This window comes from Vespula vulgaris, chromosome 6, assembly GCF_905475345.1.
Source record: "Vespula vulgaris chromosome 6, iyVesVulg1.1, whole genome shotgun sequence".
NCBI lineage: Eukaryota > Metazoa > Arthropoda > Insecta > Hymenoptera > Vespidae > Vespula > Vespula vulgaris.
The window spans coordinates 8,548,558-8,560,635 of NC_066591.1; the positions used below are offsets into that span (position 1 = coordinate 8,548,558).

Here is a 12,078-nt window from a genome sequence, read left to right on the forward strand (position 1 = left end):
CATGGTTTAATCGTATATCATAAAACATAAGAAGTAGGTACACACACATGATTCTAACTATTATGGTTTAGTTATAATGGACTGACGTTGATCACCCTTTTCGTTCGTCGAAGGAGCGACCGTAGTGCAGATAACGTTCTTTGGCATACGTTCAACGAGCGTTAAATATCGTTTTGAAACACTCCTTAACACGCAATGGAAGACACGCAAAGCAAACGTACGTATGTATATATATATATACACGTGCGAAGGACTTCCTAATAAAACAAAATTTGCCTTCTTTTACGATGTCAAACTTGGGAAGTCCGAGCTTATTAATTGATCCATTATTTTTTCCATAAACTGATCGTCGTTCACCTAATTATTCATTAACATTAATTAGTTCATTTCATCGTGTATTTCATCTCATTCTTATTCAAAAATTGTTCAGATATTTTTCAAGAAAAATTCAAATACTTGTTTTTACAATAAGATAGATCATTCTCGTTAGAAAAATGTATAGTAATCGATTTAGTCATTTACAATAAGAGTGATATGATACGTAAGTTCTCTCTCTCTCTCTCTCTCTCTCTCTCTTCGAAGATAAGAGTATCGAGAATGTTGAAATGCAAGGAACGATGGAAATAGTGCGAGGATAGGGAATACGAGAGCGTCAGGACACTCGGCGCCACATTGCCGCGACCCAAATAATAATAATATCGAATGTTAGGAGGGGGAAAGAATGAGAGAAAAAGAGAGAAAGAGAGAGAGAGAAGAAGAAAACGAATGACCGTCACGTGGTAGAAACAGGGGAGAGGGGGTAATTCATAGGGATGGAAAAATGACCGCCCATCCTATTAAAGAACGAATCTTCGGAAAGTCATGTCATTCTTGTGTCTCATAATGCAACTTATCACTGCAAAAATTATTAATATAGGTCTGTTTAAACATAAAATATTTATCGATTACGTAAATTTATATACAATATCATTTATGAATGAAATTTATTGAAACGAAATATTTGTGCCCCTCTTGGTACGTGGACAATTACTTGTCGTAAGAAATAACCTATAAATAGAGAGTAAAATTATGTATCCCCTAATGATAGGCAACTCAATAAAACGCACATATTTTAAGTATAGTCTATACACAGGTGCTCAAATTTGTGATAATGTGCAACCCTGATAATATGCAACCTCCGAATACACGCGTGTAATAAGAAGTAGTTATTCATAAGATAAACTGCTTTTTTACAATATAAATTAAATCTGATAAAGGAAACAGAGAAATCATTGTCAATTCTTGTTTTAGATATTTTAACGTACTTTATTATTAACGACCCATTTTTTTGAAAATGTTTCCATTTTACAAAGATGTGTAATAGATAGTGAAAGAAAAATCTTTACTCATAAAAATAAACTAGAAATGGACGCCTACTTACGATCGTTCGAGACGAATTATCGCTTCCTTTGGCACGATATTCAGATATTAGGATACTTTGAAAATGGTCGAATGTCAAGCCTAAAGTTGTTTATCGTTGGAACAAATTTTACTCGGTTTCTGAAATATTTTTCGTGAATCGATATACTACTTGTATTTGATTTAAAGTAGAGTTTATCATTTATTATTGTTATTAAGTATAATTCACTATATTACTTGAGTTGAGGTAATAAATATTAAAAAAGTTAATATTCACATGTTAATATTACTTAAATAGAAATAATAATTCAATTCGATTACAATGTTCATGGCTTAAAAAAATTACTATTTTTAATCAGTGACTAATATCTCTTGATTTATGATTTGATGATTTTCAAGCATCGAATATAATATAATTGGCGTATAAAAGGACTAAGAGTTGCGATAGGGTATAGAGATAATGTAAATGAGGTTTCAAGTTAGCACTACGATTACAACCAGAACCTTTGCATTCGCAAGTCAATTGATAACTGTCAGCACTATAACGTCCTCGATAACATTCCCTTTCAGCGTTCCTCCATTTTGCACACTCACGAATCGTCGAATATTCTCTCGAGTCCGTGAAATAGTCTGAAAAGATTTTTCACTTCATTGATCGCAAAATAAACTTCGAGGAAAAATAGTTCGCCTCTATTCCTTCTTCTTTTTCTTGAAATTTATGAACGGCTACGTTAACTCTTTTCACTTCTACAAAACTTGCCCTTTTGCTACAGAAAGAGAAATGTACTTACATTTGTAAACATATTTACGACAATATGGATGAGTCATTGGACAGATTTTGAGATATTTCGGATCGACCTTATTCAAACCGCAGTCTTTGTCCTTCTTGCTGTTGCACTGATAACACTTGTTGCATCTATACTCTAAATTGATTTAAATTTAATTGATTCAAGATGAACTTCAATTAATTTAATTGCTAATAAATAATTGACAATTTTTTTTTCTTTTTTTAATAAAATCTGATCAGACATTTTTCCTTCTTGTAATACATTAATTTTATTGAAGTAACATTTATAATATTAATTTTGTTGTTAAATAACGTTTGACTGGAAATTATCAAGCGAACAAATATGTATCAACAGTCGATAATTTATCTTAGGATGATAAACATCTTTCTATTTTATCAACGATCGATCATAAAAATAATTTAATTTATTTACTCACCTTTTGGGAAAAATAATAAAATCAATATAATATGAATCGTATTCAATCTTATTCGCATTGTTAATTTTCATGGACATTTATAACCTCTGATCTTTCTTTCTTTTTGGATCTTTTACTATAAATATAATAATTTTCTTACATATATATGTATATATATATGTGTGTGTGTGTGTGTGTGTGTGTGTGTGTACACATACACACACACATATGCATCTATATGTATATATTATCATTTTAATTTAATTAACGATATATTAATCCAAATAATTATTATTAATAAAAATCTTATTTATCCTTTGATAACTACTTACGATCAGATCTACGACTAACATACAGAAATCTTAACCTATTGTCTGTTATTAGTAGAACTTGATAATTATAATTGAAGTGATCCCTGGAGAATCTTCAGAATAAGCTGCTTCAAATTGTACGGAATTAATTATACTGACCCACGATTATCGTGAAGCAGAGCGTAACACTTGGAGTGTACCAGTTTTGATCTTTCAGCACGCACACACGTGTCGATATACAATATTGAAAATATAAAAGAGGTCGATCAATCGATTCACATTTTCATCAAGCTATCATGTTTCAATTAAATGTCAATTGTTTTTATCGAATCTAATAATAATAAGTATCAAACATTTTGAGTATCATACTTTATAAAAAAAAAAAAGAAAAAAAAAAGAAATACATAAATATAGTCAAAGTCACATTGTTTCTAATTACTATAAGTATGTCAGGGATAACGATGTTGCTAAAATGCAATGCTAAACGCGTTAAATGATCTACTAGAAGAAGCACTCTATACGTGATATTGACTAATTGGTTAGGACGATTCATTTGTCATGTTTTCTTCATTATTGCAGAGAGTCATCTGATAAGACATAATATCAAAAGATACGGATTTTTATCATTCATATGATAAGACATAATATCAAAAGACACGAATTTTTATTCATAAAAGTATTATTACCAAATTGTACACGATCGATCTGACACATATTATCGTAATTGATCATCAATTATATTCATATTGTTTAATGAGAAATTCTTTGACCATAGTAACGTGTTATAACATCTAAGTATATCATTTTTGGCAGGAAGAAGATTATTACGAGTCACGAATGCACGCGACTGCGTGGGCTAGATCGTTAGACGTCACGTGTAAGTATAATAAAATTAACTATAATGAAAAACATAAAAAATTGTAATTAAACATATTTTATATGTATAAAAGGAATATAAATTTTGTAAAAAAAAAAAATATCTATCTATCTTTCTCTTTTTCTCTCTAATTTTTATTAAAAATTTCTGATAAAACAAATAATAAATAAATTATTAATCAAAGATTATTAATAATCAAAAGAAAAGAAAAATTGTTTTATAGTTATAATATGAAAGATTATATTTGATTAGAACGTTAACAATACGTAGGAAAGTTTTGCAAATAGATTTATTTTGTTCATGTATCTAATGAACAAGGACATGCGAAAATCACCAATGAAAGGATATCTTCTACGATAGTATACTCATGCTTGTGAACGTGGCCAAGTCTATGTGACAGTTTTGTGACGTTCACCGTGTCACAGGAAAAGGAACATTATCCACTCAACGTGTTCCAAACCACCACTTTACGCTCCATTTGAACGTAAAGCTCTTCGTACCACCCACGGCCATCTTCCCCGTTCAAAGTACGGCCCTGCGTTCCTTATTATTTTTATTAGAAATTATATTTTCATTTCTCAATTGTGTTATCTAACATCAAACGATCTATCGACATTTTTCATTATTATAATTTCATTCGTTGTTCTCTTTTATTTCTAAGTTATTAGTGTCATTTTCTCTTTTTTATTTTTTATTATAATTATTGTTTCTCTTTTTATTCTCAATTATTATTACATTGATAATAGTTGTGACTATTTGAAATTATTTTTGTTACTATTATATTATGAAATATTAGATTTGTATTGGTACTCAGGATTAATTTTAAATTAGAAAAACAAAGAAAATTGGTTTTTTTAATAAAATAGACAAAACTTCATAATAGATATAATAATTAAACTATCTATGATTCATAATTAAAAGTTATAATCATATTCGAAAGAATTCATTTTCTACATCTTCTTCTATGGTTTTATCATGAAAGTGATAGAAATAGAGCCTATTTGGGTTAGTAGTTTCTTCTTACGTAGGAATAATCGATTCTCGTTTTATGGGAGCGTCGATTCTCGTTATGCGCATGTGCACTAACAAAGAAATTCGCGGCAAATTCGATCGATAAAACGAATCATATTTTTCAATTAAATAATAATATAAAAGAAAAAAGAATGAATAATAAAAAAAGTATTATTTAAAAAAATATAAATATATTAGATTTTTGAAGAAGTTTATTGGTGTTATTAATTTAAATATTCGCGGGTTATACGCATCATTTGTTTCACTTTAATATATGTATCCACGAATAGAAATTACTCTACCCCACAAAAGTTTTCCTCGCTCAACGTAATTCGAAGATCGTTCGTATAGTCCTTGAGTTATTCGTAGACCAGTCTACGAATATCCTCTCTTCTATTCTCTCTTTATCTCTCTTTCTCTTTGCATGGTTAAAATCGTATACGCTTTACTACACAACTCAACTATTAGCTATGTATATTTTCATTGATGAATTATAAATAATAAATTATTTATATTCATTATTTTTATATAATTTTGTATTATAATTTGTACATTTTCAACATATTTTTATTATATCATTAACATTTATTACTATTAATATTTTTACTATTGATTTTAACATATTTATGTATATGTTCTGATAGATCGATTAAAAACTACAGATTTATTATATATATATATATATATATATATATATATATATATAATAAACAAGAAAATATTAAAAAATTCTAAATATAACACAATGTTATTTATAATCTATCAATAAAAATATAGAGAGGAAAAAAGTTTAGAAGAGGATAAAATAATAAGTATAATACATTTGAAATACATTAATTATATAAGATCTATATACGTATGTGAGTGTACGTGTATATATATATATATATGTAAATATATATATATATATATATATATATATATATATATATATATATATATATATATATACGTATATATTATCTAATTCATTATAAATTATTCGCTTATCACGTGTTATTCTATTCATTTCTAATTCTACAAATATACAAGAAATTGTTTTCCTCTTTTTTTCATCTCTCTCGTTCTCACTCACTCTCTAACGCCCCCACCACATTTGTTGTTAACGTTCGACGCAAGCCAGTGCCGTAGAAATATGGTAGCAAACTTGTTCTCTATAGTTCGTAGTCTATTGCATGAGTCCGTGGCGACGAACGATAGCAATCCTCGACAGTGCTTTTCCAGCTCTCGAGGTCGAATGATCGGCCTTTTTAAAACCTAAGTTATAATATATCTCCTTCTCCCTATCTAAAACTCTCATATTCGGAGTGATCCGAATCGTCGTTCGTTTAGTAGTATCTCGTATCGTCTTATCAGAAAGTAAAAGGATTAAAAAAAAAAGTAAAAAAAAAAGAAATAATCAAAAAAAAAAAAATAGAAATATAAAAATAAAAAAGTGAAAGGAGAGAATTCGATCGAGAAGAAATCGGATTGAATTCTCATAATGAAGCTAATCTTTTTTTTATTCTGTGCCATCGTTCTTCTTCTTGGATATCATGGTAAGAGAGTTTACTTGTATTTGTTAATCTATTTTTGTTTATTCTTTTTCAATTTTTTTTTCTTTCTTATTATATAAAAAATTTATTAACAACGAACGCGAAGGAAAATATTATTCAATCAAACTAGAAAATAATTGTTCTTTTGTTCGTCAAAAATAAACTTATCATGATAAGTTTGTTTTTGTTTATAATATTTGTTAATGAATTTTTTTATTTATAAAAAAAAAGATCAACCAAGTGAAGTCTAATTGAATCGAATTAAGATTTATTAGTCCAATGTGACATTTATATGTATATAATTTTTATTAATGTAGTTTCAATTCTTTATTTTTTTTTAATTTGAAAAAAAATTTAATCAATGAAAAAAAATATTATAAATGATTTTTTATTGATTGGATATCATGACTAAGAATGTATTTGTTTATAATTTTTATATTAATTCACTCTTTTTATATAGAAAATTTAATCATTTAAGGGACATGATTAAATCAAATAAGAAAATGATTTTATTTATTTATTTAATTATTTATTTATTTTGTATTAAATATGATTATACTTTGTGAATAAAAATGAATCTTTTTGGTTTTTGATGGTCCCTCATCAAAATGCATTGGCGCAAACGTCAGCAAGATCGATGACGACGTACTATGCGCAAAACGATATCAGCATTAGCACAAAAGTACAAAAATAGAGCGTGGTTCTTCCTTGATGACTTAATAAGAGTCTATTGTTAATAAAAATTTGTAAAACAATTGTATTATTGAAATTTTTATTTATGTCACTTAGTTTCTTGAAATCATTCGAAAGAATTTTATTTAAAAAAAAAAATTTATCCTTTTATTCCAATATTCTGGAGGCAAAGAAAACAAAAGAACACAAAGAATACAAAATTTCTGCGTAAGATAATTAAAACGTTGAATATTTCATGCTTGTGACGTTCTACTCCGTACGTAGAGTGTTCAATTACCGAGTGAATAGCTGATTTTATCTGACATCGATCATCAAGCATAATAACCATACACGTTCTTAAATTATAGTAAGAGATCTATCGAGAATCTAACGAAATAATTATTTTAATTCATCGATTCAAAAGATTTTATGTTAAAGAACGAACCAAATTTAATTATTAATTAATATCATTATCAATTAATCAATAATTAATTAAAAATTTTTATAACTGTTTTCTCTCTTTTTTATATAAATCAAATATCAATTATCTAATGTCAGTTAAAAAAAAATCGAAATTTTTCTTTATAACAGTATCGTACGGTAAGACCCTTTCTAAATTTATGTTTAGTTGTTGGTGCGTATTTCCAGAAACGAGATCATCGTGGGTGCGCATACTTTAAAGCTTAATCTTTCCGCGTCTTTCTAGGCCACGTAGCTGCATTGATTTTTATATCAGTTAGGGTCGAGAGTTCGATGAACTCACCTCATACATTTATATGGGTCAGTTTCAAAAAAGATAGGAAAAAATTGTTACACAACGTTTCAATTTTATATATATATATATATATATATATATATATATATATATATATATGAATTGTATTAACTCAATCATATAGTGTATTTAATTTTTCATCGATATGATCGATAAAAAAAAAATGAAATATTAATAGTTTTTATTAAGATTTATTCTCTTATCATTTCTCTTGAAAGTGTGACCTCTCTTATCGTTTCTAAAGAAATAACACGAATATGAGTTAATGTAATCGTTATTACAAATGATGTCGTGTTATACGATTAAATTATTATTATATTATACACGTTTTGTTAATAAAAATTTAATTTTTATTATATTTAGGTGCCAATGCTATCCAGTGTTACGTATGTAACAGCAATGACGACAGCCGATGCGCAGACGATACTCCACCGGATGCGTTGAAAAAAGATTGCGGTGACCTGAAGGATGGTCCGAAGTTTACAATGTGCCGAAAAATCACTCAAGTCATTGAGTTCAGCGTTAATGGATGTAAGTAATTAATTAATTTTAGTTATATATATATATAACTATATATATAATAATAAATATATCTAATATATATGTGTATATGTCTATTATATATATTTATATATATAATATATTATATAATAATACATTATATATATATATATATATATTATATATAATATTACATATACACACAAAGATAGATAGATGAATAGATAGATAGATAGGTACATATACATACATACATACATACATACATACGTACATATACATGTAATACAAATAAAATATAAAAAGTATTAGAGTTAGTAAAAAACTACAATATTATAGAAAATTATAATATAAAATACAAAAATATTTGTATTAATGAAAATTTAGATAGAAAAATATTGATAAAAAGTCCAATTACACAAGATTATATAATAAAATTAAAAAATACTAAAGTTAATAGAAGTTCAAGTTATTGAAACAAAATCAAATACAATGATATTAAAGTCGATAAGAGACCAAATTTTTATACGTTGAATCACGAAATAAAACACAAGAATACTAGAATCAATAAAAGATAAAATTACAAAATACAATAAAATAATTTTATAATATATTATTCAAAGCCATAATTACAAAATAAAATGAACGAATGCAATTCAAAATCACAAAAAGTATCCTACTAAAGATTTATTAAAAATACAAATAATTTTGGAACGTTAATAAAAAATTCTAATGTGTTAATATTTGTCTTATTAGTGCCAGCAAATACTCGAGTGATACGTAGCTGTGGTTGGATCGAATCGACTTACAAAGGTCGATGTTATCAAAGAAGTGGTTTTGGTGGTCGACAAGAAGTTTGTTCATGCTTGCATGATTATTGTAACGGCGCGACGACAGGTATCGATCAACCACCGAAAACGTTTATCTTATCTTGTGCTCTTGGTGTCATCCTTCTTGCAATTGCACGCAATTAAGTCAAGAAATACGACGAGACCCTTCATCGATGCCTCATTCTGAGTTTAATCAGCACCAACGACATAAACGACGACAACGACGATGATGAGACGATGACCAAGAATGAAACTTCGCATGATAAATATTCAACATCTCCATCAGTTCGATAAAACGAAGATGATGATGATGATGATGATGATGATCAAGTGAGAGAAAAAACTGGATTATCATCGAAAAAAACACAAAAGAAAAAGAAAGTTTCGCTGAAGAAAAATTATTAAAGAAAAAAGAAATAATGGTAAAGAAGATAATCTAATTTTCAACGCGATCGTCAACCATTTTTTCACCATTATTATGAAATGAAAATTTTTAAGAAAAAAAAAAAAAAAGAAAAAACAGAAAAGAGATAGAAAAACTGGGATAATAATAATAATAATAATAATAATAATAATAATAATAATAATGATGATGATGATGATGATGATGATGATGATGATGATGATGATGATGATAATGATAATAATAATAATAATAATGCGATGTTTTCGTCTTTTCTACTCGTCGAAGGGCCGTTATTTCTAGATTTAGTAAAATGCGTACGATCGTTCCGAGATCCTATGAAACTCATAATAGAAAAGAAAAGAAAAGAAAAAAAAAAAATAAAGACAGAAAAGATAAAAAGAACAAGAAAGAAAGTGAGATTTCAAGGACAAAAAGAGAACGAAGCTCTAGACATTTCGCATATTATGGTTTTGCGAGAGAGTAATAAGAAGATATTTTCTTTATTCGTCTCAATTACACCGAATATTCGAATAATTGTAGATCAAACATTTGTCTCAAGAGCTCGACGTAGTAAATAATATACACACAAATACACACACGCACACGCACACACACACATTTATGTATGATTGTTATCTTTATGACTTTTTTTTTATACTTTTCTTCGTTCTTCTGTCAAATAATTTTGTAAAGAGGGAAAGGGAGAGAGAGAGAATGAGAGAGAATGAGAGGGAGAGAGAGAGAGAGAGAAAGAGAGATGTAAAAAAATCTCCAATTCATTTTCTAGCACAATAATTATCATAAAATAATTTGTATAACAAAAAAGAATATTTTATTCGACGATTTAATCTCTCTAACTTCTAATCTTCGAATAAAATAAAATAATGAAAAAATTCTATCGTATATAAGAAAAGCTACAAATTTTATTACTGTAATTTATAACAATTTTATTATTGAAGATATATTTTCATTTCCAAAGTTCTGTATCAAAAACGAAGAAACAAGAAATTATTTGTATGAAGTACCTAGGTAAAACAAGTTGTTACGTTATATCATACATACACATAAATAGACACGCATATATATATATATATATACATATACATATATATATATATATATATATATATATATATATATATATACATAACTTACATAAACTGTGTTCATTCAAGAAATTTTATTGCGTAGAGAGCTTTAATAATAAAGAGAGTGAAAGTGATAGAGAATGAAAGGGAAAGCGTATCGTTTTGTCAAATTCGGACGTATCAAATCTATATATCCGATATTAATATCGATACGTTTTTAATTACGAAAGTAAAACAGAAATCTAATATATAATAATAATAATAATAATAATAATAATAATAATATATATACACATAATGGGAGATATTATATATAAGGAACGTTAAACGTATCCCAATCCATCTCAAATCTACGATTGCGATGAACGATTTGCACGTTAATTTAATTGGCACGTTAATTAATAGCGCGAATCATTATCTTTTGTTAAGCATTTTTACATTCGACCGATCGAATCAGTATGATTCGATTCAATTCGATTCAATTAAATTAGATTAGATTCGACTTGATCGATCGATCGTTCTTATTAATTACATTTGCTCCACCCTCTTTTTTGTAGAAAAAAATTATCGCCAACGTTCACATGTATTTTATCGCATCTTGTTAATTTTAATAAAAATCTGCAAGCAGAGATAGAGAGATATTAGGATATTCCCCCATAAAGACATGTGACTCGCCCATCCAAAGGCAGTCAAATTTTTTTTTCTTTCTTCGTTTCTTTGTTACCAACGAAAAAAAAATTTGTTTATGAACCAATGGCCGCCAGCCATCCGTTTTTTTTTCTTTACGTTTTCAAGTCGGTCTTTGAGTTCAGTAACGTGTTTAACATATATATTCGAGCTGTATAATTATTATTTATTATTATTATCACCAAAACGTTTTTCTTTTTCAGTATTTTTTTTTTTGGTTGTCTTTTTTAATATTACTAGACGAAATCTCTACTTTATGGTATTAATACATATATTTCACGTGATAATTAATACACATATTTCGAGAAAATCATCGAACGACCATGCAAGAGAATTTATACGTTCTTCGATCAACATAACAGCAACCTGTCAATCTGGTTGACCCGTTACTTTCGATCATCAATTCGTCTCGTCTTTTATGTATTTCTTTTTCTTCTTTTTTTTTTATTTTCATTCAATCACATTGCCATTTGTTTAAACCGAGTTTCACATGAACTTGGTTTGGTCTTAGTAATCGCAAGTATACGATGTTATGCCTGAAAATATTTCGGAATATTATTGGAATACTCTCGCAAAGGTACGAGGAAAACCTTTACCTAGTTTCGAGAGAACTTTGTTCGTCAGGTGAGTTCTCGAGAGTTTCGAATTAACGACGATATACGTCAAATTTTGTTTTTGAAAGAAATTGAAAATATCATATTCGCGCTAAAGAGGTTAGGTATAAGTGTCAATTGACAACTTAGATTTCTATCATAGATGAGAAGCAAAACATACGATCATTTTT

At 27.6% G+C, this 12,078-nt stretch overlaps 2 protein-coding genes and 1 long non-coding RNA gene across 3 annotated transcripts; 1 reads left to right on the forward strand and 2 right to left on the reverse strand.

Annotated features, from left to right (window-relative positions):
• Positions 1 to 1,734: 1,734 nt before the first annotated feature.
• On the reverse strand, positions 1,735 to 3,212 carry LOC127064559 (uncharacterized). The gene is made up of 4 exons (XM_050995768.1): positions 2,934 to 3,212; positions 2,623 to 2,737; positions 2,190 to 2,321; positions 1,735 to 2,028 (listed from the first exon to the last, which is right to left on the reverse strand). The coding sequence occupies exons 2-4, from the start codon at positions 2,678 to 2,680 to the stop codon at positions 1,793 to 1,795; spliced, it is 426 nt and encodes a 141-aa protein (XP_050851725.1). The 5' UTR covers positions 2,681 to 2,737; positions 2,934 to 3,212; the 3' UTR covers positions 1,735 to 1,792.
• Positions 3,213 to 6,001: 2,789 nt separating this feature from the next.
• LOC127064557 (uncharacterized) lies at positions 6,002 to 11,236 on the forward strand. The gene is made up of 3 exons (XM_050995766.1): positions 6,002 to 6,338; positions 8,146 to 8,313; positions 9,040 to 11,236. Exons 1-3 carry the CDS (start codon positions 6,284 to 6,286, stop codon positions 9,255 to 9,257), a joined length of 441 nt encoding a protein of 146 aa, XP_050851723.1. The 5' UTR covers positions 6,002 to 6,283; the 3' UTR covers positions 9,258 to 11,236.
• On the reverse strand, positions 10,922 to 12,029 carry LOC127064566 (uncharacterized). Its single transcript, XR_007781739.1, has 2 exons — positions 11,891 to 12,029; positions 10,922 to 11,830 (listed from the first exon to the last, which is right to left on the reverse strand). It is a non-coding gene; the product is annotated as an uncharacterized LOC127064566 (long non-coding RNA).
• Between the last annotated feature and the right edge of the window lie 49 nt (positions 12,030 to 12,078).

Coding starts and splice junctions, on each gene's coding strand:
- LOC127064559 (XM_050995768.1), bottom strand. CDS start 2,680: ATGCGAATAAGATTGAATACGATTCATATTATATTGATTTTATTATTT. Junction 2,322..2,622: donor TTTATTATTTTTCCCAAAAG/GTGAGTAAATAA, acceptor AAATCAATTTAG/AGTATAGATGCAACAAGTGT. Junction 2,029..2,189: donor TCGTAAATATGTTTACAAAT/GTAAGTACATTT, acceptor AAATCTTTTCAG/ACTATTTCACGGACTCGAGA.
- LOC127064557 (XM_050995766.1), top strand. CDS start 6,284: ATGAAGCTAATCTTTTTTTTATTCTGTGCCATCGTTCTTCTTCTTGGA. Junction 6,339..8,145: donor TCTTCTTCTTGGATATCATG/GTAAGAGAGTTT, acceptor TATTATATTTAG/GTGCCAATGCTATCCAGTGT. Junction 8,314..9,039: donor TGAGTTCAGCGTTAATGGAT/GTAAGTAATTAA, acceptor TTGTCTTATTAG/TGCCAGCAAATACTCGAGTG.